The sequence below is a fragment of the Strigops habroptila genome, chromosome 12, assembly GCF_004027225.2.
Source record: "Strigops habroptila isolate Jane chromosome 12, bStrHab1.2.pri, whole genome shotgun sequence".
NCBI classification, from domain to species: Eukaryota; Metazoa; Chordata; class Aves; order Psittaciformes; family Psittacidae; genus Strigops; species Strigops habroptila.
Window position 1 is genome coordinate 7,106,551 of NC_044288.2, and position 27,501 is coordinate 7,134,051.

The 27,501-nt window shown below is 56.2% G+C and overlaps 2 protein-coding genes across 5 annotated transcripts; both read left to right on the forward strand.

The window, feature by feature from the left end:
- Positions 1-1,404: 1,404 nt before the first annotated feature.
- Positions 1,405-10,254, forward strand: TMEM39B (transmembrane protein 39B). 4 transcript variants are annotated; one of them, XM_030504521.1, is made up of 9 exons: positions 1,405-1,486; positions 3,419-3,627; positions 5,471-5,690; positions 6,081-6,164; positions 6,810-6,964; positions 7,578-7,914; positions 8,695-8,882; positions 9,281-9,401; positions 9,876-10,254. In XM_030504521.1, exons 2-9 carry the CDS (start codon positions 3,500-3,502, stop codon positions 10,110-10,112), a joined length of 1,470 nt encoding a protein of 489 aa, XP_030360381.1. In that variant the 5' UTR covers positions 1,405-1,486; positions 3,419-3,499; the 3' UTR covers positions 10,113-10,254. The 4 variants fall into 4 exon arrangements, with proteins under 4 accessions (XP_030360381.1, XP_030360380.1, XP_030360384.1 ...); XM_030504520.1 differs by lacking the exon at positions 1,405-1,486 and adding an exon at positions 2,567-2,675; XM_030504524.1 differs by lacking the exons at positions 1,405-1,486; positions 3,419-3,627 and adding an exon at positions 6,258-6,313 and having other exon boundaries at positions 5,582-5,690.
- A 14,377-nt stretch (positions 10,255-24,631) lies between these two features.
- Positions 24,632-26,516, forward strand: MARCKSL1 (MARCKS like 1). The gene is made up of 2 exons (XM_030504534.1): positions 24,632-24,839; positions 25,276-26,516. Exons 1-2 carry the CDS (start codon positions 24,744-24,746, stop codon positions 25,843-25,845), a joined length of 666 nt encoding a protein of 221 aa, XP_030360394.1. The 5' UTR covers positions 24,632-24,743; the 3' UTR covers positions 25,846-26,516.
- Positions 26,517-27,501: the final 985 nt, after the last annotated feature.

Here is a 27,501-nt window from a genome sequence, read left to right on the forward strand (position 1 = left end):
GAGGGTGGTTCCTGCATCCAGTGATCAACCCTCAGAACAGCCCTGGAGGAGGAGGCTTACAAGGAACAAGTACATATGGTGTTCCTGGGGAGGGAGATGGGGCTTAGGGAAATTCTTCTTTAATTGATAAACCTCTAACATCTTGGATGAGATGTTGGACACATGCCCCGTTTGTAATCTTTGAGGGGGAGGAATTCCTGCAGGTTACTGGGCCCGTGGGAGCTCCCATGTCTGATGTAGATGTTACTTCTCTTTCTACTCAGGGTAGCTCAGTTCCTGTGAGCACAGAGCAGAAACCTTCGCTGTTACTGCTCAGTTGAGCCTTCTGTTGCTACCATGTTTTAGTGGAAATGTTTGTCCCCGTGCTCATTCTGCTCCTTTTGCAAAGGGATGAATCTCCCAATGAGCTGATTCCAGATCTGATAAAGGAACCCAGTTAAGGTGCTGTTTGCTCTGCTGTGGCTGGGAAATAGGAACCTGCCAGCTCTTGGTGAGTGTTGGAGAACTCCTTGGCTACAGCAGATGCTGGAGAGCAGCAGCAGTGTGCCAGAGTACTGACATAGAAAATGTTTTCCAGCAAAGCTGTTACTTTACTGCTGGCTTCAACCAGAACCAAATACTGCGAACAACAGCTCATATGCAGTGTTAGAGGTGCAAACCTGGCATCAGTACATCCTACCTGTTGCCTTTAGAGTTGTTCCCGGAAGACTGTTAAAACCTCAGGTGTCTGGATGCTCTGTTTTTTCGATGGCTCTGCATGGTAAGAGGTTTCAAAACCAGTAAGAAATGAGAGATTGGCTTGGTGAAAGGTCATTAATTGTGGAGATGAACGGGGCTTGGAGCAGTCTGGTCTAGTGGAAGGTGTCCCTACCCGTGGTAGGGGGTTAGAACTGGATGAGCTTTAAGGTCCCTTCAACCCAAACCAGGCTGGGATTCTATGAAAGGGCAGGAATTGCAGAGGTGTCCCTGTGAAAGGTCATTAATCATTAGAGGTGGCCCCGTGAAGGTTCATTAATTGCCTCCAGCCCAGGCATGGGTTGTTCTCAGGGTTGTATAATGCTCCATCTGCACTCAAGCGTCAAAACACCCACGAGTTAAGGAAATCAATGGAAAACACCACACGTGGCTGGTGGAGATGGTGAAAGCTGATCAAGGTGAATCACAGCATTAAAATAACTCGCAGAGGAGATGGCTGGTGGAGCCGGGAGCTGGGGCAGATGTTGGAAGTGATTAGTCATCCCCTCAATAAAGGCCTAATGAGGTTTATTGCCGTGAGGTCTCTCTCTTGTGTCTCTTCCCACCGCGGAGCTGCCGTTCCCGTTCTATTCGGGGGGATGGAGTCGGGGGGTTCCCAAAAAACCCACAGGGGGCGGGGTTTGGGGGCGGGGCCATGCGGGCGCGCACGCAGGAGGTTTGTCCGCTGCCGGCCGCCATCGCCCCGCCCGCCATATTGTGCCCGGCGCAGGCTGAGCGCGGCCGGAGATGGGTGAGGGGGGCGAGCGGCGGCGGGAGCGGGAGCGGCACCGGGGCGGGACCGGGCGGTGTGGGGTGAACTGGGAGCCGGGGGAAGGGCCGAGCCGCCGGCGGGGCGCTGCAGAGCCCGCAGCTCGCCCCGCCTCGCTCCGCTGCCGCCGGGAGGGGGGCGGCTCCCGGGCCGCGGCCTGGTCCTGAGCCCCCGGCGCTGCCTTGGAGCCCCAGTCGTCCCTGCGGCCCCCGTGCGTGCTCCCGTAGCTCCCCTAGAGCCCCCTTTCCGTAGCCATTAACGCTGCTCTGCAGGGTTCCCGTACCCCAGTGGAGTTTCCGGAGCCCCCCGGTGCTCTCCCGTGGGCCGTGCTGTGAGCCTGTAGCTCCCGCTGCAGCCCTGCCTGCTCCCCGAGGGCCGTCACAGCCCCCACTGCCCGCTCACAGCCCCTCCTCCTCCTCTGGCCGCTGTTGCTCTTCTGTAGTCCCTAGTTGTGCTCCCAGGTTTCCCCTTTCTCCCCTGCAGCCTCTGCCTGCATCCCTGGAGTGTTTGTGGCTCCTGCCTGCACCCCTGTAGACCGTGCAGCCCCTGTCCTGTGCCTGCACAGCTGCCCCTGCTCCTTCATAGCCCACACTGAGCTCCTACAGCCGTGAACTGCACTCCTGCACCTCCCAAGTGTCCCCCCCAGCTCTCAGCCCAGGCCCAACACTTGCATCCTACAACCTTCTCTCAGACTCTCTTGTTGCGGTATCCTGGGTGTCAAACCCACTGGTTTGAGGTCCTGTCCGTCTGGTGCCCCCCTCCTGTTCACCAGCATCCCCAGCTCACAAGGACTCTGTGTGCCATGGCACATCCTGGGGTTTCTGCGCTTTGCTGTGTACACCCCTGCCCTGCAGCCACCTTTGTGCCCCTGTGATGACACCCACCTCGGGATGTCTTTGCTTCGCTCAGGTCTAGCTCCAGGCACAACCCCCTTGTGCTCTGTCCCTCATTGTCCAGGACTAGTACATCAGTTGCTGGAGGACTCTGGAGCTCAGCCTAAGCTTTAAACCTTGTTTAAGAGCAGTCTCTAATCCTTCAGCAATTATTTTTTCCTTTCCCCAGATGCTCAATGATGCAAACTGGAAATCAGCAATCAGAAAAAGAAAAGTTGAGCAATTGATATGGCCTGATCTGGGTTTCTTCACAGCTCAGATTTCACTTCTAGTAACTGGTGTGTTATTACCCTGGCCTTTTGCTAAGGTGTGTAGATTCTCCTAAGGTTAAACAGGATCCAGAGGAGGGCCTTGATGTGGGTGTTGTGGTTTAGGCACTGACAGGCAAGCACTAGAAAGGCTGACATTGGGCTAACGTCTTGTTGAACTCTCTGCCATGCAAACGTACAGCAACAGCATAAAGCTCTAAAAATGCTAGTTATTTTTTCCCCTCTTAAAGAAGCAAAGAAGGAAAAAGCTACTTTGTGTGCTGTTGTGGTGTCTCTTTAAAAGACTTGTGAATCTTTTGATTCCAGAACAAAATTGGGCAAAAAGGGACCTAGGTAGTACCCCCAAATTACTGAATCCTTTTGGCAAATTATTTAGCATCTCCATAAGTGTATTTGCTCTGCCTGTAAGACAGGGATAACACCACAGTGATGCAGATTAAATTCCTTATAAACTGCTTTGGGTTGGGAGAGAGGCACGAAAAGCTGCTTCCTGCTCCCTTGGAAGCCTGCAGACATTAGGCTTTAGATTCTGAGTGAATTCCCAGCACCTTGACAAGCTGCCGCATGTCCAGGAGTCAGGAGCTATCTGAGGCTGCATCTATAGCCTGTGGCAGATACAGGAGGTGTAGAAAGGGGCTGAGCAAAGTGATCCTGCTTTGAGCTGCAAGGTGGCAGTGTGAGTGATTGGCTATGGCTGATCACCAGGGGGTGGGAAGCAGATGAGCCTTAAATGATAAACCTTTTCCTTTCAGTTCTAAGGCCTGCAGACGTCACCAGGCAGTGAAGCGCAGAGAAGGCACCTGGCAGAAGAGCCCTGCGCTCCCTCTGTTGTTATGGCAGGGGGAAGACGGGGCCCCAGCCGCACGTCCTACTGCCGGAACCCCCTCTGCGACCCCAGCGCTGCCGGCGGCTCCGGCCACGCCACAACTTCCTCTGTCACGGGCGTGCGCTCACGCACCAGGTACATCCAGCTCTCGTGTGCTCACACCAGCTGCTCCTCAGCGAGGCCGGTGCAAGGTGTGAGGCCACCTCTGTGTCCCCATCTCACACACTGCTGCTTCTCCTGGGGCTCAGCGATCTGTTACCTCCCAGTGTCCAGCTGGAATGCTCTTTCCCTAGTGGCAGTGTCCATGCTATATGTTGTTATTGGGATAAGGTGAGTTCTGATTTCCCTGAGTGCTCTATCAGAGTGTGACAGGCTTCCAGGAGTGGCTTCCAGGGCACAAATCTTTATCCAAAGCCTGACTCTGGAGTTCAGGGTGTTGCATCGCTTGAGCCCTGAAGTCTGGGATTCCTGTACATCAGTCTGGAGTACAATTTAGCCAGGTCAGGTGATGTGTAGGCTGTGTTTGGGGCTTTTGTCAGGTTATAACCTGGCTGGTTAGTTGCATTTCTGCAACTGAGGTAGAGAGAAGGAGGGAGAAGCAGAGCACCAACAGCAGTGCATAAGTAGCAGGTTCCTTTTTATAAACTCTCTGTGAAGAAAATGTGAGATCTGTCTTAACATGCTCTCTGCTTACGGCCCTAGGCCAAGAAATTTATAGGGATAGTTACTCAAAAAAGTTATTGCAAGACCACGGAAGGTGGAGCAATCCACCTTATACCTACTTTGCTGTGAGAGCACACACAGAGGTCCTTGTCACAAGTAGGTAATGCGGTACAAATCCACACCCCAGCTTACCTCCAGGGATTCACCTCTGTAGCTGTGCCCTCTGATACCCATCACCTACGTGACAGTCCAGGCTGAGGAGTCCCAAAGTGCTTTATGTGTGTATGAGACCCTTGTTGCTGCTCTTGCAAGAGCACCCTTGATTCTCGTGTGCCTGGTCCAAGCAGAAAAGGCTTTGTGTTTTATATTTAAAGCCCTTTTCTGGAGAACAGGAATTCATGTTCCGTGTACAGGAACGGAGTTTATTGGTGGATTTCTCAATCCTGAGGAGCTGAATCAGTCCTGTCAGCTTGAGAATGTGGGGATTTCAGAGAGGCAGCTCAGGTTCCTAGAGTTTTCCCCTCACGCACAGCCTTATTTTAGGCCATCAGGACTGATGCACCTTGTCCACCCCTTTGAGCCCTGCAGACAGGGCTCAAAGTCTGTCTGCAGTCACACTCCGAGACTCTTGTGGTTTCATTTTGGGATTTTCAATAGGAGTTTGTGCTCTCTAGTTCCTCTGAAACCCACACCCAGATTCCTTTGACTGTTGTTATTTAGAGATTGCATATCAGGAGAGATACATCTAGTGTATATTAATTCCCTTCCCTTTGATTAAAATGGTTGCTGTCTGGGATTGTGTGCGTGCTCACACAGGAATATGCACCTCTGACTAAACTTGTTTTTCCTCCGTAGCTGAATGAAGTTGAAGAATGGGAAAGTGCTTGTGTTTAATTGCTCTGGGTTTCATGTTCAAGCACTCTTAGAAATGTAAATAGCAACTTGAGGCCTAAAAGCTTCCAATTAATTAAGAGGGCCACTGGTTGCCTCTTGAATAGCAAAACACAGCCATGGCTTTTGAGCCTGATTCAGTGCAAGGGATATAATGTCAAATGACCTGGTGGTGTAGGCTGGGCTGGTTCCAAATATTGTTTTCACTGGGCAAATTCCTGCTCACATCTGCTTGTAACAGCCATCTGAGACATCTTTGGGGTGCTGATACCTCTGGTTTGTGGCAGCCATTGACCGTGAGAGTTAGCTTAGGTTTCTCAGTCAATATTAGAGCACTGTTTGTACAGTGTGAGCATGTGGGCTGGAGGACAGCACCATGCTGATCTCGGAGAAGTGACTGCTGGCTTTTGGTTTACCTTGGCAGGAGCGGTTCAGGCACAGGTCTTTCCAGCCCACCCTTGGCAACTCAGACAGTTGTCCCCCTCCGGCACTGTAAGATCCCAGAGCTGCCTGTGGAGAGGAGTGTGTTGTTTGAGCTTCAGCTCTTCTTCTGTCATCTCGTTGCTCTGTTTGTCCACTACATCAACATCTACAAAACAGTGTGGTGGTACCCACCCTCCCATCCTCCTTCACACACGTCACTGGTAAGCACCGACGGGCAGCTGCTGCTGGGGATACTCATGGGCTGTCTCCTTGGTCCTTAGACATTGAGTTTTCTAGATATGTTTGATGCACACTACATGTGACACTAGAGCCCTGGCAGGTTGCTCAAGTGACTCCTATTTGGCACATTTTGGGCAATGGCTGTCTGCTTGGCATTCGACATGGTTTAATGGTGGCCTTGGCAGTCCTGGGGTAACAAGTTGGACTTATGATCTTAAAGATCTTTTCCAACCTTGTTGATTCTGTGATTCTATGATTCTGATCCTGGAAGAGAGAGTCTGAGGAGAAGAGAATAATTGGGAGCTTCTCTGTTGAATGTGGATTTCTGATGCCTGATGGAAAGTGGAATCACTTTGTTTTTGTCACCACAGAACTTTCACCTTATCGACTTCAACGTGCTGACAGTGACAACGATCGTCCTGGCACGCCGGCTGATCAGTGCTATTGTGAAGGAGGTAAAGTCCCAAAGCAGATCTCAGACCTGTTCTTTCCTCTCAGGTGAAATTTAAAGCTGTTGCAGTTCCAAACTCTTCTGTCTTTTTCTAAAGAACTTTGTGCTGTGTCCAAGTCAGAAACCGAGGCATGGGAAGGACAGACAACAGAAATGAGCACCCCAAACCATTGCTCATGACTCTGTCGTTCTGTGACTGCTTCTGAATTACTGTCTCAAGTAGACTATAGTAATTCTGCTTTCTTCCTTGTGAAGAACAGTCTTTGGCTCTTTTCCTGTTCTCTTAATTATTCCCGCTCTCTGCAAGGAAGAACCAGTGTAGGTTGGTTTTTGCTGACTGTGGAAGCTGTCTGTGGTGAGCAGGTCCAGGAGAGTGGGCTGGTCACACCGATAACTACCACACCTTAACAACAAACTCTGAGAGCTCTCCTCATCCCAGCTTGAGGAATGAGGCCCTGGATTTTGGAGAGTCCACATTCCAGCCTGTAGAAAGCCTCTCTTTCCTAGTGAAACAGAGCTTTTCACTAGCTCTTCCTTCACGCATATGAAGTTGATTTTACAGATTGAGTGCTGCTCATTTACTGCTTGCGTCCTGTAGGAAGAATGGATGAGTCTCCCCTCTGCCCAGCTCCCTCTTCTCTCCCTGCAGGCCTCACAGAGTGGCAAGGTCTCCCTTCCACGCTCTGTTTTCCTGGTGATCACTCGGTTTGCTGTTCTCACTGGCACAGGCTGGAGTTTGTGTCGATCGATAATTCACCTTTTTAGAACCTACTCTTTCCTTAATCTCCTGTTCCTGTGTTACCCGTAAGTATCTCTTCTGTCACTTGGGTGTGATTTCTAATGTTGCTTCAGTGCAGTGGGTGTTGCTCAGTTGAAATGAATCCTGAGAGTAAATAAGCACTTGATTGCCTGCTAACAGAACTTAAACTACCGTTTTCTCTCCTGCTGTGTCACATTTCTTCTTGGTGGTAGGGCATATCTTTGACATTTACCGTATTTCAGCTTTAATGTAAGCATTGATAACTAGATTGCTCTGGATTGTCCTCTGAAAAGGATTGTCTGCTTTTCTCATGGTAGTCAAAGAACCTGTGTCTTTGGTTTACTTTAGTCCTTGGGTGCCTCTGCTGGGTGGAGTGAATCAAACAGCTTCCCTGCTTCATGTTAACTAACAAAAGGAAGCCTGTCCTATTTCCAGTAGCACCCTTCTCTCTAGAAGATACAGGAGGAAGCATCTCAGAAATCTGAGACTCTGCTTGTGTTTGAGATCAGATTGGTGAAGCTCTTTCCTGGAGTTTATATAGGTACCAGATGCCATTTAGGAGGAGGATGTGATCATGATGCTGATCTGCTACCAGCAAAGGCATCACACGGGGAGCTTGTAAGGAAGTAACGGCCTTTCTGCACTTTGCTGCCCCAGGTTTGGCATGTACATTCCCTTCCTTCAGCTCAGCTGTGACTTTCGAAAGACGGGGCTCTTCTCCCACGTGGCCAGCGTCAGTCCCAGGGAGACCAGCGAGGTGACCTCCAGGAGCCGAGATTACCTAAGTGTCCTGAAGGAAACATGGAAGCAGCACACACGGCAGATGTATGGCATGGAGGCCATGCCCACGCATGCCTGCTGCCTCGTCCCAGACCTCATCCGCAATGAGGTGGAATACCTGAAAATGGACTTCAACTGGCGGATGAAGGAGGTGCTGGTGAGCTCTATGCTCAGTGCCTACTATGTGGCCTTTGTGCCGGTCTGGTTTGTGAAGGTGAGCAAGGGCCAGCACTGCTCTTGTGGATGCTGCTCCTCCAGGTCTGGCTGGGGAGGGTTGTGGGGAAGTAGACACAGAGATGAGGTCTGATTCTTGCTTCTCACTTAGCTGGAACCTGGGAGAGGTCAGTCAGGGGGCTGGTCTGCATGCACAGCCAGCCATATCAAACCCTTTTACAGAGACCTGGTGAGAAGCAAGAAGCAAAGCCATCTTGGTTTAGCTTTGCTTCAGCTCCAGGTGACAGAGGACAATATTACCCTGATAAAGTATATTCGGACTGTCAGGAGCATGTGCATCCCTCTGTGAGGGAGCACTGCCTCCTCCTGCTTCCCCGTGAAGGCCACCAGTCCTCCACATACTGACTTTCTGTGAGGACAGAGCCCTGGGACAAGGGGATTGACTTTAGTAAGGGAGGCAGTACAAAGGAGGCTGGGCCTTATTAGGATTATTAGCTGTTTTATTTAAGTTCCTGATATGTTGTACAGTGAGTATGTCTTGTAGTAAATATGTCAGACTTCAGGGATGAGCCCAAGTCCCTTCCCCTCCGCGGCCAGTGCTCCCACCCATCATCAGCTGAGCTAGGATCACATCAGGAACTGTCTCCCTGGTTTTGTTATGGGGGATGATAGCATATTTTCACTGTGGTGTATTAGGACTTTTACTGCAGCCATCCTATGTGGGTGCTTCTTTCTGAAGCAGGATCAGTAGCTCTGTGCAAAACCCTCGTTTTACCTACCTGAGCACTTCGTGTCACACATTCTTCTTGTCCCCCCACAGAATACTCAGTACTATGACAAACGCTGGTCGTGCGAGCTCTTCCTCCTGGTGTCCATCAGCACGTCGGTGATCCTGATGCAGTACCTCCTACCTGCGCGCTACTGCGACCTGCTCCATAAAGCCGCAGCGCACTTGGGCTGCTGGCAGAAGGTCGATCCAGCCCTCTGCTCCAATGTGCTGCAGCATCAGTAAGGAAGCAGCTGACTCTTGGGGCTGGGGCTGGAGTTTTCTCTTAGCTGGCAGGCCTGTTGACATGAACGGGGATGGGATGGCGAGCTCAGCTTTCCAGCCACCTCTCCTCCTCTTGTTGCTTACAAGAAAGTTGTTTGCTGACACATCCAGACACTGTCTGTGCTGTCCACTTCCAAGTGTAGCATGCAGATCTCATATTTGGAGATATGCCTTCTGCTTGTTGCCACAGGTAACTGCTGCTTGTCACTGCCACAGTTCTGAGCCTCGGTGGCCAAACTCTGCTCTTGCAGCTGTGGAAGCGGCTCATACATTCTCCTAGCTGATGGTGGGACAACAGCAGACCCCCCTTCAGCCATGGAGGTAGAAATCAGAGCTCTCTGCTTGCTCCCTGCAGGTGGACAGAGGAGTGCATGTGGCCGCAGGGAGTGTTGGTGAAACACAGCAAGAACGTGTACAAAGCTGTGGGTCATTACAACGTGGCGGTACCCTCAGACGTCTCGCACTTCCGCTTCCACGTAAGATCACATTTCCTACAGTCCCAGAATCCCAGCCTGGTTTGTGTTGGAAGGGACCTTACAGCTCATCCAGTTCCAACCCCCTGCCACAGGCCCGGACACCTTCCACTAGAGCAGGTTGCTCCAAGCCCCTGTGTCCAACCTGGCCTTGAACACTGCCAGGGATGGGGCAGCCACAGCTTCTCGGGGCAACCTCTTGGTCCTCTTCTCCTGAACACCTCGCACTGCCTGAGCTGGCTCTGACGGGAGAGCTGCTGATGGTGTGCCGGGGTGGTGGAACAGGCAGCGTTTGGCACACATTACTCTCCCATTGGCACTGGCAGAGGGCGACTGGTCCCTGCAGCCCAGGGCTCTGTCCGGAGCCATTCAGTGGTGAACGTTGAGGGAAATCCCAGGGGAATCCTCACAGGCCTCTGCTACATGCATCCTGTGGAAAACACACCCCAAAGGGTCTCATCGTGGTCTCTCCTACAGTTCTTTTTCAGCAAACCCCTGAGGATACTCAACATCCTGATTCTGCTGGAAGGAGCCGTCATCTTCTACCAGCTTTACTCCCTGATTTCTTCGGAGAAGTGGCACCAGACCATCTCGCTGGCTCTGATCCTCTTCAGCAATTACTACGCCTTCTTCAAGCTGCTGCGTGACCGTCTGGTGCTGGGCAAAGCCTACTCCTACTCTGCCAGCAGAGACTCAGAGCAGAAGTTAAATTAAACCAATTGCACTGATGCTCAGCTGATGACAAAACAAACAAAACAAGAGACCCTCAGAGCTTTGTATTTTTGTTACCACTGCTTTTTTTTTTCTTTGATAACTGATGTAATTAAAAGGAAAAAACATATTTTTTTACTCCCAACCATTGTTTGTGTGTTTGTTGTCTGGTAAAACTCCCTGGAGAAGGCTCCTCCTATTTGTATTTGAGAGGAGTGATTGATGAACAACAGCACTGGGGTCTGGGAGGTGTGATTGCTGCTGCTTGTGCTGGGTGGGAGGATGAGAGTTGTGGGGGTGTCAGAGCTCACACCTTGGGTCCCTTTACCGGGAGTGAGCCCTGACCCCCAACTCCTGCTCCCCCGCGGTGGGGGGCCTCCGTTGCCCCACTGGAATGGGTTAACTGCTGTGGGGAGCTGCTGCAGCCCCACCCCAGGAGATGGTTTGGGGTCTGCAGTGGGGTAGGGGGACCCACCATGGGCTGGGAGCTGGGGGGAGAGGTGGAAAGCTCAGTGGAGCTCGGGGGGCTCCGGTCACCCTAGCTCTGCCGTGTCACCGTGTCGGTGTTTCCCCTCCTGCCCATAGGGCCCGGGAGGACACAGGGGGAGACCACCCGGCCGAGGGGGGTGGATCTGGTCTTTGTTCCGCTGCGGCCCCGCCGCCGCCAGGGGGCGCCCGCGCACGGTATCCCGGTCCAGCCCGGCAGCGCCGCCGGTCTCCGGGCCACGGGAGTCCCGGGGTTATTGCGAATGAAAGCGGAGATCAGACCCCGGCCTGGGGCGGGGGGGGGGTGGACCAGGGAGCGGGACTGGGCCCCTGCAGCATTCCGGACCAGGCAGCGGCACCGGGGGGGCTCCGGGGGGACCGGAATGCTATGCCCGGCCGCGCCAGCGGAAGGACCCCGGTACCAGCGAGGGGACCGGAAGTGCCCCGGGGGTCTCGGTGCCCAGCAGAGCCCCACAGCCAGCCCCGGGGCACGGCAGGGATACGGTGGGGATACGGCCACGGTGGGGCCAAAGGCCACCTGGATCAAAGCCACCAGTATCCTGTTATCAGCTGCCGTGTGCCCGCAGGCGAAGGGCACGGCGAGGAAGAGGAAGGAGGAGCAGGAAATAGGGATCCTGGGGAGCCCCAGGCCGGGGTGCAGCTGAGCCCCACGGAGCCCCCGCACCCAACACCAGCACCGGGTCCACACCATGAGGGGATGGGGATGGGAACGGGACAGAGCTGAGCCTCCTGCCCACGCACCAGGAAGCCGAGGTCAGGGATGCTTCCCTGGTTCCTGCTATGCGAATGCTGCAGGAAGACCCCCCCCCCAGACTCTCTTGGCATGTCCAGTGGGACTGGGGTTGGGGGACCCCCCCAGCCTGTCCCCAGGCTCTCACATTGCCCCAGCCTGTTCCAGCTCCAGTCCCGGTGGGAATGTTGGGGCACTGTGGGCAGCTGTGCCTGTGCCCCGGCCCCCTTCCCAGCATGGCGAGAGGAAATGGCCATGTCCAGCCTTTCCCGAGGATGAGGATTTCCTTCCTCCCATTGAGCGGGGACCCTGAGGTTAGCACGCAGCTGCGGGGCACTCAGGATGCAGGACAGGGAGACCCGTCTGGGAGTCGGGGGGTAGAGACACCCCCTGACACCCTACATGGGGTGCAGCTCTCAGCAGGACCCCCATTTCCTCCCCTGCCTGGCCAGGACCCCGTGCAGCTGCCTGCAGGGATGAGGGAGCCAGTCTGGGGGGGATCAGGATGGAGACACGTGGATGTTTCCTTCTCTCCTTCCTCCTGGCTCCCCTTTGCTCAACCTGAGTGTGCTACAGATATTTTGGGGACAAGAAAGAAGAAGTTGAACGCAGAGATAATGGATTCCAAGAAGAGGCTCTTCCTGCAGCCAGGAAGGGCAGTCGCAGGGAGCAGGGACACGTCTCATGTCTCATTTCTCTCAAATCCCCTGACAGTTCACAGGGGCTTTCCCTGTGTGACGACATCGCAGGGGAGATCCCCGATGGGAATTCCCCTGGGAGCAGCCATCCTCGAGGTGGCTTCATGGGGGACCCAGCTGCCTTGGTGACACCAGGGGTCACAGGCAGCCCAAATGTGTTTCATGGCCTGGCTGGGCTCTATCTGCCACCCTGCCTGTGCCTGCTAATCTCAGGACAGGCAGCCAGATGCCAGGCACAGGTTTGCTGCAGGTAATGGAGTATCCCTCAGGAAGGAGGTTACGCACATCACAGTGCAGGCAATTAGGGCTGATCCCACACCTGCGACCCACGGGGCTTGGAGCAACCTGCTCTAGTGGAAGGTGTCCCTGCCCATGGCAGGGGGTTGGAACTGGATGAGCGTTAAGGTCCTTTCCAACCCAAACCAGGCTGGGATTCTATGATTCCATGATACATCCTGGGGTGACCCCAAGCATGGGATACCCAGAAAAAGGCCATGCTGGGGGTCATGGAGCAAAAAGCTAGGCAGGAATTCCCCCCACAGGGCACAGCCAAGCCCTTCCTCGTGCAGGCCCAAAAATGGGGCATGTGCACAGGGGATAAGCTTCGGCCTCCCACTGCCCTTCGGGAATCCCCTCACTGCTTCCCAACAGACATAGCTGATGGGAAGTGGCTGTTTACCCCACAGAGTCCATCCTGACATTCTTGGGAGGCCACGTCTGCTGCCTGCATCCCCATTCCCATGACCTCCGTCCAGCCGGTTCCTGGCTGCTCCCACCCCAGTTGGGCGCTGATAGAGCACAGATGCTGCAGAGCGCTCAGCAGAAGGCCTCCAACCCACAGACCTGCCCCACACCTACACCCACTGAGCTTCTGCCCCCAGTGTGATGGGGGGCAGAAACACGGGCGCACATCTCCCACCCAAGCCTGCAAACCCCCATTCTCCCCCCAATGCAGAGGTGAAGCCACTGCCACCTTCCAGCGCTTCCCAGGGTGAGCCTGCAGCAGGGGGACCTGACAGACACACCCCAGACACACCTGACAGGACCTGGAGACCTGACAGACACACCCCAACACCTCCTTGTCCCCCCCAAAACACCAGCCTGGGGTGGGACAGGAGCACCCCACGAAGACAAAGGTGCCCAGCCCAGGCACACGCTGTGGGCTGTGTTTTCCATCATCTGGAGGCCGACAGTTTTAATTCTACCTTAATAGTCATTCATTAATAAAGCCAAACCCCTGAAGTGGCTGATGAAGGGTTCGTTTGCTCGCTGCCTTCTCACACCACAGCAGGTTTTGTGTGCGATCAAGGGGAAGAGAAATCACAGAGGGGTGGTGGGAGCATCTTCTCAATGCTGATCCCACCAGCATCCCCACTTCCATGGGATGGGGATGGGGCCTCCCAGGCCCTGCTCTCCCCAGACCCAGAGCCGTGGGGTCCCCATGGGCCCTGGCCTCCCAAACCCAGGAGCCACATCGGCCGCTGCTGCCCCACCGCTGCCTGACCTTGCCCCGGGCTACCCTGGCCAAAACCAGGGCAGGACATGGCCCACGAGACCCCATCCTGAGACCTGCCATAATTGGAAGCCCTTAATTAGTGTAATCATACCCTCATTAGCAACTACACACACACGTGGCCTCATTTTCTCATCTCAACAAGCCCACGGAGCACACAAACATGGGGATGTGCTGCCCAACCTCTCCTGGTCCTCTGATCATCACCTGAGGCTGCTGAACTCATCTCCCTTGAGCAGCAGAGCAGAGACAACGGCACTGGCACCATCGTCCCCACTGCATGGTCCCCATGGGGAGCAGATGATGACTCTCAGCACTACATTGCATGGAGCAGCATGGGGTCCAGATGGACCAGGGGAGCAGACCTGCCCACTCCTCCCCTTCTGCTTCCACTGCCATTAAGCCCAATCAGCTCCAAAAGTGGCTGTAAATATTTAACAGCTTCATCCTCTGCTCCAACAGCCGGAGGGACAGGAGCTGCCACCGCTGCTGCCGACTTGGCACCGTGCTGGGCTGAGAAGCTGCATCGCTCTGGGTCTAAATAACCCGAGTGATCCAGGCTGGAAACTCTTGACGACTGAAAGGTGGAGAATGGACTGATTGGAGACTTTGGAGTATCCATTGGATAGCTCCCAAGAGCTAGGGACAAGGGGGGAGCAGGTCTCCCATGTCCCAATGGGTGTCAGCCTCTTTGGTAGCCCCATCCTGGGCTCTGTGCAGGTTGAGCCTTCCTGGGTGTCCAAGGGACCACAAAGTACCCCCAAACCCACCCCTGAGACCCTGGGGAAACCAGCTCCTTGCTTAGACCCCAACCAGGAGCCCTGTCTGCAGCAGCATGGGGTTCTTAGGGGTGTTGGGTTGTGTGTCTCCAGCCGGCTGCAGGATCTCTTGCACTGCAGCACATGTCTGCAGACCCAGGAGCTCACCCAGGGAGGGCTCTTGCTGGCACCAAGGGAGTTTCAGTCCCCCATGGCCACACGTGCACCGAGGCCGGGCTTCCTCCCACTGCAGCCCCAAGTCTTTCCGCTGCTCTTCCGCCGATCCAAGGGCTGCCAGCTGCCTTCCTGCCCTGCTGCCCCGTTTCCTGCCTTTTCTGCCTGTTTCCAGTGTTCCCGGCTTTCCCTGCAGTGCCAGAACCATCCATCCTCTCTATGGCTCTTGCCTCGGACAGGGGGACCTGGCCCCAACACAGTGTCCCCAAACACTGTTCTGGGACACAGCCCCAGTGCCACTGTGGGAGCGACCTGGTTCAGACAGGGAGTTTCTGGGGGTCCATGTTTCTCTAGCCATTTTCTTCCAGCTCAGTGATAAAGGCATCAAACAGAGCAAGCCTCCCTTGGGATCACCCCTGGGGAACTGCAATTCCCTGACTCCCACCACTTTTGGGGATTTATCACTGACCTAATCTTGAACCCACAGCAGGGATCACACTCTGGGCTGCCTTCAGGGGTGGGAATGAACAAGAGTTTTCCGGGATCATCAATACCCCCAGTGCAAACCCCCCTTGTTGCTGGGAGCTGAGGGTCCCACACAGCTCGGCCCAGCTGGCCCTGCTGTGTCTTGCATTCCCGCTGAGGCCGGGCCGTTCCCACACCAATCCCAAGGGTCTCTCCCAAACCGGTCAGACGCTCAGAGCCGTGACTCATCTCCGACGTGCAGCAGCAGGCCCGGGGTGGGGGGCCGGGGAGCGGCGGCAGGATGAGACCTGCACGGGCACCCCCGTGACCCAGGCAGCCACAATGAAGCATGAGCAAAGAGGGAGGCGAAAAGGATTCCTTTTCCTTCCTGGAGTGAGCTGTGCCCCCGCTCCATACAGCAGCCCCCTGCTGTTCCCCCCACCCCAGGGACCCCACAGGGTGAGGACAGGGAAGGGCTCCTTATCTCCTTTCCTAGGTGATGCAAGGTTTGCTCATCATCGCTGCTTCCCGGGGCCACCCTGCTGCAGTGTCACCTCCCATGACAGCTTCAGCCTGCACTGCAGGGATGATGGCACCATCCCTCCATGGTCCTTACATATGTTTCATCCCTCCCTGCCCCACGGCTGCTTGGCTAAGACCCATCAGGGTTTTCCCCCTCCATCCCCAGTGCAGCTGGGGACATCCCAGGGGACAGAAGGGGCCAGGGAGGTTCACTGCACAGAAGGCATTAGAAGCAGGCTGTTGGCAGCCCTCTGCGCCAGCCAGGAATAAGTGGATTACGAACCAATCTCCTTATCATTGCTGGCTGCTTCGAGAGGGCTGTGGGATGGGGACAGAGATGGGGACACAGGGCAGAGTGTGGCCATGGTGCTTTGGCTGCTCCCAGCGCTGCAGCACCCAGCTCTAATGAGCCAGGAGGTTAATCAGTCAGTGTCAATTCATGTTAATTAGTCAGAGGAGCTGAGAGACTGATTCCTCCTCTGCCACCTGGCTGGGATGTGCAGAGCCTGGCTGGGGGGGGCACATGCGTGCGAGTGCATGTGTGTGTGCGCACATATGTGCATGCACATAGATGTGTGTCTGTGTGTGCATGTGCACAGACACCCATGTACATGTGCACCCACACTCCCATGTACATGTGCACACAATGGGATGAGGGATGTGGAGTTTCCCATGGGTGCTTCATGCTCTTCCTCAACTTTGTTGCCTTACACTAAGGGCTGAGACCCCAGAGGAAACCACATGGATTTCCCAAAGGGCTTGGGAAAACTCCCCCATGGGGATTTCCTCCTCTCTCCCACGTCCAAGCAAACACAGCTGTTTGGGGGGTGAAGTCCCATGGGCAGCAGCAAGGCCAGGAAGAGCAGCACTGGGGTCTGCTGCAAGGAGGGAAAAGGATGGGAAACATGGTGTGGCTGGATCCAGCCAGGATCAAGCCCCTCTCTGGGCTGAGGCCTGAGCAGGGGATGAAGCTGCTCCTTCTCACACCAATTTAGTTAATTTGGCATCACAGCTTGGGCTGCTGTTGGCTTCTGGGGTTTCTTTCTTCTTAAAACAGGATTGCAACCACAAAAAAACCAAAACCACAAACCAAAAAAGGTAAAACCTTAATCCTGTACATCCTATGCTGAAGGTCTCTGAGTGTGGCACAGGCTTGGGGTGCCCATGGTGGGATGCAGCTCAGAATAGCCCACTGTCTTTACCGAGGTGTTGTAGCCACCACATCAGCTCTGCAGATGGGACTGAGATTAAATCAGCTGCGTGCCTGAACAATCCGTGACCCCTGCCAGGGCAGCAGGGATGCATCCATCCTGCTGCGGCACTGGCACCATGGTGAGGGCCACGCCAGGGGCACGTGGCACACACCATGGGCTGCCACCAAATGCAGGAAGCAGGGTTTTTGTTGCCATGGTGGGGCTGAGCCAATGTCCCCCCACCCCCTGGCTCCCAGCCATCTGGCCGGGCCGTATTAAAGGCCTGGAGAAGCTGGAGAGAAACGAGGTCAGGGCTGTGATGGCAGAGGGGATGGGGTCAGCCTGCACCCGCTTCGCCTTCCCTGGCCCCCCTCTTGTGTATTCAGTGGGATCTGACTGTCCAGAGCAGGAACAGCTCTTTGGGATGTCCTTGGAGCCCAAATGGGAGCCCAAAGCAAACCCCAGCCCTGACTGGTGCGATGTGCTGGGTGGACTTTGCACCACCGCAGTGTAACTGCAGCCTGGCAGCACTGCAGAGCTGAGCAGAAGGGCTGCACCATGCCTTGAGGAAAAGCTGCCTGTGCCCTCGCCAGTGCTGGGGACATGCAGGGCATCCAACAGCAGCACAAAGGGAGCACAGAGCCCCCAAGCCGCTGCACAGACCCCAAGATGTGGTCAGGAAGCACAGCATTCACCCCAAGGTGCCACCGCTGCCCAACCCAGGCACATGGTGCAGTGCCAAAACCATGCCTGCGCATGAGCACAACGTGCATGTGCGAGTCCCTGCAGGCAGCTACCTGCATGTCATGCATTTTTCGGGAGAACAGGGTTAGTGGGTCACTCCAGCGCTGGAGGCTCTGCTCCAGCTGAGCTGCTTTGCTGCCAAACCCAGCACCACAGCGGTGACAGGACTGGGGCAGGCAGCGGTTGAGGCCACGGAAGGTGCTGTGTGGCTGCAGCTCCATGGGGCTGTGATGGTCTTTCTGCCCTCACCAGCTCCAGCCACCATTCACTGGCATCCAAGAAGCCAGGCCAGTGCCCATCCTGCTGCCAACAGGCAGGGAGCAGGCAGAGAGGACACATGCACCCTGCAGGGGGACAATGCAGCCCCCCAGAAGGGTTGTCAGATGCTGGGGCTCCCGCAGGCTTCTGGTGAGGCTGGAGAGGAAAAGCAACCGCAGTTAAAAGTTAACGTGGAGACAAAGCAGAGCCCAGCCGGTAACGCCAGTGCAGCCGCACCAATGCAAACAGTGCTGGCTTTATGGCAGCCCAGCCCTGATAAAGGGGTGAGTGGCTCCATCTCCAGCCGCCTCGCCTCTTCCTGTGGTGCTGCTTCCTTTGGCACTGTCATCCCCACCGGTGCCCGTGTCCATGCTTGCACACACATGTGCAACGCAGCACACACGTGCTCGTGCACCATGGACTGGGAATGGGGTGAATCCAGACCTAGGGTGAAGGCAGACCTGGGGTGAAACTGGACATCGGATGAATCCAGATCTGGGTTGAACTTAGACCTGGGATGAATCCAGACGTGGAGTAAATCTGAACATGGGGTGAATCCAGGCCTGGGTGAATCCAGGCCTGGGTAAATCCAGACTTGGGTGAATCCAGAGCTGGGGTGAAGCCAGACCTGGGTGCAACCCAGCCATGGGGCACACCAGCAGCAATGCAGAGCCCGTCACCACACATCCCTGCACCTGCAGCCCCCCACATCCCGCATCCCGCAGCCGTTGCCATGGCTACGGCCATGCAAGTCTGGGCGAAATGCATCCTCCGGAGCAGCCGCGAGCCGTGGGGGTGGGGAGGGCACCGCTGCTCTGCTGCACCCCACTGCAGTGCAATGGGTACATTACAGTGAGGACCCCCCTGTGCAAGAGGTTTGCCAGCACTGAGCGAGCCCAGGGATGGGGGTTCAGAGAGCAGTGGCCGCCCCCAGCGTATGTGCCCCCCCCCACCAGAGCATCCCACCAGCTCCTGGGAGGCAGAGAGTGGAACCAGCATTCCTGGAAGGCAAAGTGTTCCCCAAGAACCTTAGCACCAGGCTGGGGCATGAAGCAGCCCCTTGGAGCCCACCACCAGGGTCTCTGGGCTGCCTGACCCTCTGGCTCCTGCCCAGCCCTGCTCTGGGGCCACTTTCAGTTTCGCTCCAAGGCAGAGGGGAATTCTGTTCCTGGCAATTAAGCAATCCAGGGAGAGCAGGGGATGAGGGAGGGGATTTCTGATGGAAAGCTGCAGACAATCCCAGCGCTGCCTCATTCCCTGCCGAGCTCTGCTCCCAGCTCCCACCCTGCATCCCACCCCACAGGGACTGAGCCTCTGCGCCGTCTCCCCTGCGTGGGAACTTGGGGAGAGGCTTTTCCTGGCACCCCAGGATTTATGGGGGGTGACAGGTACCCGTGGCTGCATGGCCCCAGTAAAACAGCCAGGATCTCCTGGTAGAGGGAGCAGCAATGAAAGGGTTAATGGTATCAACACAGGTTCCTAATGAGGCTTTAAGGTTAATAATCCATTAGGATGAGCGAAGCTGGAGGTTTGTGTCTCTCTGGGTTCCAAAAGATAACACCAACCCTCCCATCTCCCCCATTCCCCCCTGCACCCCTCTGGTGTTCCCCATCCCTCCAGCCCTCCATCCACGCCGGGTATCCATGTGTCCTTCCTGCTGCCCATCCGTCCATCCTGGTCCCTTCCCCCATGCCATCCTCTGCACACACTGGCCTCTTCTCTCTGCCTGGGCCGGTCAGATGTTGCTGAAAGGGAACAATGCGATGTATTGTCTCTCCCCACTCGCAGGCATGAAAATCCAGCAGCGCAACAAAAAGACACATTGACTTGCTGGGAGAAAGAGGCCCACACATCCCCGGCTGCCCCAGAGCATCCCAGCACTGCTCCCCTGGCCTGGGTCTGCCAGAGCGGCTGCCCTGTGATGCAGTTGGATGGATGCCACCGGCCCTGGGACCCAGGCAAGAGGGGTCACCATGATGGGCTGGGGGCCACCACTGTGGGCTGGGGGTTACCACAATGAGCTGGCAGTGCCCCATTGCCAGGGGATGTCCTCGGGATCAGCATCACGGCTATGCATGTGTAAGATGCTCACTGGACCCGCTGACTTTGCTGTCCCACACTGGCCATGCACCCACTTCTGCAGCCCCAATGAGACCTGAGCCTCACCCAGGGTTGTACCCTCTGAGAACAGGGAAGGAACCAGCCACGTTCACCATGGCACAGCTGGGCTCAGGGAGCACCAAGCACTGTGGCAATCCCCAAACCACGCATGCTCTCCTGTCTCGCTTCCCCTGGCTGTGGCATGCGGGCAGCTCCCATGTACCTCCGCAGGCAGCTCTGGAGGAAATGGGATGGGAAAAGCTCCACTTGGACTGAGCAGTGCTTTTGTTTCCATTATAAACTTCACTTTTAATGATGAAGGAGGCTCTGAAACACAGTCCCTGCTAAGTACCCAACGGGGGGGACCCCACCAGCAGCCCTGGTCAGGGCAGGAGGGAGCACAGCACCCATCCACCCTCCCATCTCTGCTGCCAGATGGATGCTGCATCCTCTTTTCTCTCTGGATACCCACTCGCAGCCACCCTGCTCTCCTAACACAGCCAAACCAGCTTGCTCAAGGTCAGGGAGCCCCTTATCAGCACCGAAATGCAGCCTGCGGCAGGATGCGGGAGATAAGGCATGTGGGACGAGCATCCCACCTGGGTGAGGGGGTTGCACCAGGTTCCTGTTCTCCCAGAAGAAGCCAAGAGACCGGCGGGCTGGGAATGGTGATGTGGGGGCTCCTCTCAGGGTGTCGATCCCGAGAAACTCCTCCTGCCCATGCTTCGCATCCCACCACCATCCTCGGAGCAAAGCGGGGCTGGAGGCCCAGGGCAGCACAGCACAACCCCTCCGGTGATGAGCTTGGAGGGGTTTAGGTTTTCAGCTTGGCTTTGTTTGTAAATGCTCCAGCTCCCGGCCCAGAAGAAGGGCAGATGGTCTCTGACATGAGTCCAAGGGGATTGCTCTCTCTTTCCTCTGCCATGACTCCAGCTGTCAACCACTGCCCCCCCAAGTGCGAGGAGAGAAGGGGGTGATTAGGGGAGAAGAGTCCTGGGGTGGGAGCAGGGGCTGGTCCCACGGGGTGGGATGCGGGAGGATGGTACCGGAGCGAAAGGCAAGCCCAGAAATAGCAAATGCAGTTACACAAGGCACCGGTTGCCATGGGATCTTCACACCAAAACTGCCGGGGCTCTGGCAAGCACAAGAACGGCCCTTTCATGTGTTTCTAGGGTAAGTTAGCGCTGGGCTGGAGCCTTTCCCAGCGCAGGAAGGATTTGGGGACACTGGTTGTGGCACCAGCTAAGTGCACACAGTAGCAAGACCTCTGGTGATGTCCTGGCCAGACCCTTGCTTGGGTCCAGGATGCTTCTTCCTGGGGCTAATGTCAGAGGGTCGCTTGGCACCAACTCAGAAGCCAGTCCAAGTGATGGCACAGCCAGGAGCGGGTTCAGCAATGGCTGATTTCTGCTTAGTTGAAGGACTGGGAAGATCCCTTGGGCACCCCGCAGGCACACTCTTCCTCCTGCAGGCCCAGCCCCACCATCTCTCATCTCCTGAAGAAATCCTCCCTTACCCGGCACTTACAGCCCCCCCAGCCCTTTCACCCGTCCCCTCAAGGGCAGCACAGGCAGAGGCAGACCCTCACCAGCACCTACTTTGTTTATCTGAGGGCTGTTTTCCAGGGCTGTTCCCATGCTGGAACTGCCACAATGGCAGAAGCCATTACCATCCATCCCTGCATACAGCACAGCCTGGCCCTGCACTGTCCCTGCCGGAATTCTCTCCCCGGAGAGAGCTAATTAGCTAATTCCTTTGCTAATTATAAATCAATATGGAAATCCCTCTGCTTTATTCCCAGCACCACTGGTTGCCCTGGTTGGGGCCCTGCTAACTCAGTTAAAACCCTCAATGATCAGAGGCTCATGAATGGCTCTAGATACATGAATAAATAATTGCATTAATTCTTTGTTAAGGGCTGGGGGATACAGTGGGTGCCAGGGGCAGGGCAAGGGGCAGGAGGCTGCAGACCTAACCCCATGGCGCAGGGGCTGTGTTTGCTGCGGCCTTTCAGCCCTTAACGCCTACTAAATTACTAATGAGCAAACGGATTAAGTAGGTCTGGGAAGTGGAAAATAATATCCACAAAGATCTTGGATCTTGGGGGCTTTTCAGGCAGGAGCAGCGCAGACAGATTTGTCTGCCCATCCATCTGCTAGAGGAGCAGACAGAGCCCTAATCTGCCCTTCTGCTGCACCCTGCAAAGCACCATCACTTCCCCATCAGCCAAAGCTCCAGGAGCCAGCAGAGATCCCACATGGAGCATCCTCTGCCCTGCTCCGGCTCCCTGCATGGCGCCGGGGGATGGACCAGCCTGAACTGCGGGTGATAGACCCCACGGCAAGAGGGGCTGGTGGCCCTTTCACTGCGTGAGTTTGGGTTGGTGTTTGGTTTATGGTGTTGCCACAGCATCTGCTCTGTGGCACCAACACCCCCGCAATACGCAGAAGAGGAAAACAGCCTCTTCCCAGGTTGAGAGCTGGAACAACTGGATATGCCTCGGGAGACCCGTGCTCACCCCGCAGAGCTCCAGGACTTGGCCACAACCAAGCACCACTGAGCCCTCCCAGTGCTGCCGCCACCATCGGCGCAGCAGGACAGACATCTGCAGCACAGCCAAGCCTTGGAAGAGGAGAAACAGGAATGCACAGGGGAAGGTCTCTATTTATAAACACAGCCCTTACACAGTGCTGCAGAAGAGGGTTTTAATGAAAAGCTGGGATCAAGAGACATGTGGCAACTGGGGATTCCTTGGAGATAAAAGCCACTAGAAAACCAGGGGTGAGGTTTCCTGCACCACCTCAGATGGGGACAAGGGGCCACCACCCTCCCAGCAGGTCTGCATCTTGACTGATCATGCTGAAGTTTGCCCTTTAGAGCCATCACATCTGCCTGCCCTCACTCCAGCGCTGCCCGACGATTGCTGTGGGAGGGAGCAGTGGAGGGGAGCCCTCCAGTAAAACGTGGAAGAGATGTGGGCTCCTGCACAGGGCTGGTGGATGGGAGGTCCCAGCCCCAGCCCCATAAATCTTCTCTCAAATAAGGAAGCTCAGCCACTCATCCAGCCCACTACTGAAGAAAACATCCGTCCAGCAAGGAGCACTAGGGCTGTCACTGGCACCCCAAAGGCTGCACCCCCAGAGCTCCCCAGCTCCAACACCTACAGTGGGGACGATGCAGGAGGGTCTTGGGCCTGTCGCATGGGTGGACAGACTTGGGTGAGTGCTGTGAAAGCTGGTGATCTCTCGGGATGCCAAATGTCTTGGTGGGGCAGCATGGTGGGATGGATCGATTGGGACAGGATGCGATGGAATGCAGTGGGGTGGGGTGGGGCAGCAGCATGAGGACTCTTTGCATTGCTGCAGAGAAGAGCCAGGACAGAATGAACCTTAGCAGAAAGACAGGAAATCACTCCCAGAAGGTGTGAAGAAAAGCCCTGATGCCACCCGAGAGCTGCTGGGGCAGAGGGAAGGATTCACCAGCTGTGGCTTTGCTGGGTTTTGCTCCCCAGCAGGAAATGGCTGGGGACACTGGCCTGGAGCTAACCCTCAGGAACAAGTGGCAGAAGATAGAGCATGTTTACTGACTGATCAAATACACTTTCTCGGACCATTTGTCTTCCCAAAGCAAGCAGCAAAGCACTTGCTTCCGAATAGGGCATGTCCTCCACAGCTCCTCTGCAGCCCCGCTGGTTGCTTGGGCAGCTCCATCTCGCCAATGGCCAAAGCCGTTCAAGGGCTTTATCAACTGGCAACCAAAAGTCAATAAGGAAGATGCTGCCTGGTTTAATTAACAGAGAAATTTCGCTCTAACAGGGGTGAGATGATGTGTGCTGGCGGGAGGAGGGAGGACAGAGACAAAACATGACCTTGTTGGTGGAACACACACAGCAACACATTGTTTTCCCTGCGGAGATGCTAGCCTTGATGCTGCACAGGCTCTGTGGGGTGCTGGGGTCCTGCCTGCCCCATGGCAGGGTTGGCAGGAATGGGATGCAGGGTGCCTGGATGGCACAAGGGCTGTGGGGCTCAGAACCTGGCACTCGGGAGCTGCAGCTCCGGTAGGATGTGGCTGGCCAGGGAGCACTGGTGGCTTGGACAAGCACAAAAGGGTCTTGATTTTGAGACCCCCCAGTGAAATCAGCTGTGCCTGGGTTGGCAGGGACCCCCATGAGTGAGTCCCTCACCAGCCACTGCTGGCTCCAGGCAGCAGCAAGGCTGTGGCCGGTGACCCTGGCAGCATGGGGAAGCTGCAGGCCCTTTGCCAGCATTAGTGTCCACTTTGGTTTAGTTCCATTTTTAGTTCCATCTTTTCCCCTGAACTCTCCTTTTCCAGGAAAGCAGAGAGGAGAATGACTCAAAGAAGAAAAAAACCACCCTATTGGTCTGCATGCCAGGGTGCACTGCGAGGGGGAGCCGGGTGTGACCCATAGCACAACCTGTCCCCTGCAGCAGGACCCATCAGGAGCTGATGGGGTTGGGGTGAGCAGTACCTCAGGGTAAGTGGTACCCCAGGGTGACAGGGCTGAGGTAAGCTGCACCAGGACACTGTCCTGGGGGTGACGGAGCTGGGATGAGTGGCACCATAGGACCCTCCCAGGGTGACTGGGACAGGGGGAGCACCCCAGAAGTGTCAGGGCTGGGAGCAGAGGCAGCCCCGGGGTGACCGGGATGGGGTGAGGAACACCCCAGGGGTGTCGGGGCCGCGGGGAACACCGCCCGCTCCCTTTGCCCACCGCCTTCCACCAGCCCTGTCCCACCGGGGCTGTCCCGTCCTCCGGGGTCGCACAGCGGCCGATCCCCGCCGTGTCCCCGCCGGGGCGGTGGCTCCATCCCCGTCCCCCGCCCCTGGGGCGGGCTCGTCATCGTCCCGCCCCCGCCCCGCACCTTATTACCGGGGCGGCGGGGGGCTCCTTCATTCCTTCTCCGCACCGCTCGCCCGCCGTGGCGCGGTCCGCCCGCCGTGCCGCACCATGGGCAGCCAGGGCTCCAAGGCGGCCAAGGCGGGGGGCAGCGCCCCACCGGCCGGCCACGCCGCCGCCACCGAGCCCGCCAAAGCAAACGGGCAGGTAGGTACCGGGGGAGTGGGACACCGGGAGGCCCTGCCGGGGCGGGCGCGCAAAGGCGGCCATCGGCGGCTGCTCGGCGGGGAAGGGGCGGCGGTGACGGCCCCGGTGAGACCCTCCTGCCTGGCGGGTACAGTGCGATGTGGCTTCGCCCGCGCCGCGCCCCGGGCTCCCTCCCGGTACCGGGTGTGGACCCGTCGGCCGCCTCGCCCCGGGACCGGGCGTGGAGCGCGGGCGCCGCCCGGTGGCAGCGCATTGACACCCACACACCCCCCTCCATGTCCGGTGTGTACCTCCCATCCTCCCCTCCCTGCTCCCGGTGCCCCGCTTTCTTCCCAGTTCCCCGGCGGGGTGCAGGGCTTTGGCGGGGAGGGTGTGCGGGGATGTGTGTGTGTTGCCGGTTCCCCGCCGCTGATGCGGTTCTCCGTTCCCCCCGCAGGAGAACGGCCATTTGAGGGTGAACGGGGACACGACGGCCCGGGCGGGGGGTGAAGCGGCAGCACCGAACGGGAACGGCTCGTCCGAGCCCCTCGAGGAGGAGGAGAGGAGGAAGAAGGGCGAGTCAGGCAGCGGGGACGCCATCGAGCCTGCTTCTCCTGCCGAGGCGGGGGATGCTCAGCCCGAGGGGGCCGCGGCCGCCCCCCGGGACACCCCCAAGAAGAAGAAGAAGTTCTCGTTCAAGAAATCCTTCAAGCTGAGCGGGATCTCCTTCAGGAAGAACAAGAAGGAAGCCGGGGACTCGGCGGGCTCCACTCCCTCGGAGGAGCAAGGCCAGGCCGGGGAGAGCCCCGGCAGCGCGACCGACGGGACGGAGTCCCCGGCTGCCTCCGGCGAAGGGGCGGCGGCGGCGCGGGGCGGACCCGTGGCGGGCACCGAGCCCGGGGGAAGCGGGGAGGAGAAGCAGCAGCAGCCGGAGGAGAGCCCCGGCGCCGCAGCCGAGCCAGGGGAACCCTCAAAACCTGCGGGGCCTGAGCCTATAGCAACCGCGGCAGAGCAGGAGGAGGAGTAGATCCCGCTTGGAATGTCCCAACCCCGGGAACGTCACGGACTCGCTGCCTCCCCCCCACACCTCCATCCCACCCAAACTGATGCGGCTTTTCAAAACCAACCCCCTCCCCGAGTGATTCCTTCCCATCTCCATTAGAGAGCTAGTTTGGATTCCCACCACCGTCACTACAACTTGGAGTAGTTCTACCTGAATCCTTTACAACGGTGGAGGGAGATTAACCTGGACGTAACTGGAATTACAGTTTGTGATCACTGCTGGCTCCCAGCCACCTTCGAAGCCCAGTAACTGTTCAACGGATCCTTTTTCTTCTCTCTCTCAGTTTACATTCCTGGTTCTGACTTTAAATGAAAGTATTTTGTGCTTTTTTTTTTTCCTAGAAATCAATGGCTTAAGAGCTAACCTGGTTAGGTTTTTATAACATCTTACTCTTGGCTTAAAACCATAAAGCTTGTAAGTCTGCTGTGTTTAATTCTGCTCTGGGGGTGTGGGGTGGATGGGGGGAGGGACCTGCAGCTGTAAATTGTGAAGCAATGTTGGGTTTCTCTGTAAATAATTTCTTTTTTTAATGGCCAAAACACTTGATTTGCATTTTTCTAACTTCTAAAAAGAAAGAAAAAAAGCTGTATGGGTTTTCTTGTAACATTTGAAAGGAATAAATGGTGACCCCTTCATGGGTGAGCTCGAGTCCTCCTTATCCTGGCTAAGGGCTGGGGATGGTCCCAGTTGCTTATTTAGTTCACCAGCTGCTGCATTTAATCACTCCAGCCCCCTTAATTGACTTGCAGCAGATGTAGAGCTGCAGCCACAAAGGACTTTCTCACATGAGCCTCTTCTTGCTCAGGGTTGAGCTGGATGCTCCGTGCCTGTGTTCTTTGCGATCAGGTAGGGGGGAAAGAAAAAGCCTTTCCTGATAAGGAGGGGCCCAGGAGGGCTGCTGGATGAAATTCCCATTTTAAGCTTGCTTTCTTTAAATATTCTTTTAGACTAGGATGGCCTCCTCTTTCCTGAAAAGACATCTTGGAGCACAAGAACCATGCACTGGGAGCAAAGATTTACTTGCAAAGAGAAAATGGGTGCTACTATCAGTTGTCCCATCGACCTGCATAGGGACAGAGGTGATGTTTCCCGAGCAGGCAATAGGGCAGACCTTGAGGGCTGTGGCCTCTCTAAGTGCTGCAGCAGCAGTCCCTCCATTTAATGGCCTGCTCCTAATTCCCATCTAGCTCCTCGTGTCTGGGCTGGCAAAGGAGATGGAGAAGGGCAAGGACCCTTGTTTGCCCAATGGGATGGTGGGGCCTGGGGTGAGGACCATCTTCTGTAGCCTTGGAGTAGTTGGAAATAGCCGAAACTCTTAGTTTTACATAGCGCATTCTCCTATCAACAGCTAAAGCGAGTGACCTGATTCCAAATGCAGCCTGATGTTCATCCCTAGTTATCTGGAGGGGGCAAAAAAAATGGGTATTTTAAATGTAGTCACTGGTCTGCAACTGATTTTCAGGATTGCTGGGGGTCTGTGGCGGGAGGTGAGCTGCAGCAAGCCTCAGTGGGATGCAGGGCTCGGCACATCCCAGTGCAGCAGCCTGGCAGCCATTTTAGGAGACACTGGGAAGAGGAGGGCTGCGGTTGCACATTGGGGAGCATGAGCTGAGCTGGTCG

Bases quoted from the DNA above. Each gene is read 5' to 3' on its own strand.
- MARCKSL1 (XM_030504534.1), top strand. From the start codon at position 24,744: ATGGGCAGCCAGGGCTCCAAGGCGGCCAAGGCGGGGGGCAGCGCCCCA. The intron at 24,840-25,275 runs GTAGGTACCGGG...TTCCCCCCGCAG, and splicing joins CCGCCAAAGCAAACGGGCAG to GAGAACGGCCATTTGAGGGT.
- TMEM39B (XM_030504521.1), top strand. From the start codon at position 3,500: ATGGCAGGGGGAAGACGGGGCCCCAGCCGCACGTCCTACTGCCGGAAC. The intron at 5,691-6,080 runs GTAAGCACCGAC...TTGTCACCACAG, and splicing joins CTCCTTCACACACGTCACTG to AACTTTCACCTTATCGACTT. The intron at 7,915-8,694 runs GTGAGCAAGGGC...GTCCCCCCACAG, and splicing joins TGCCGGTCTGGTTTGTGAAG to AATACTCAGTACTATGACAA.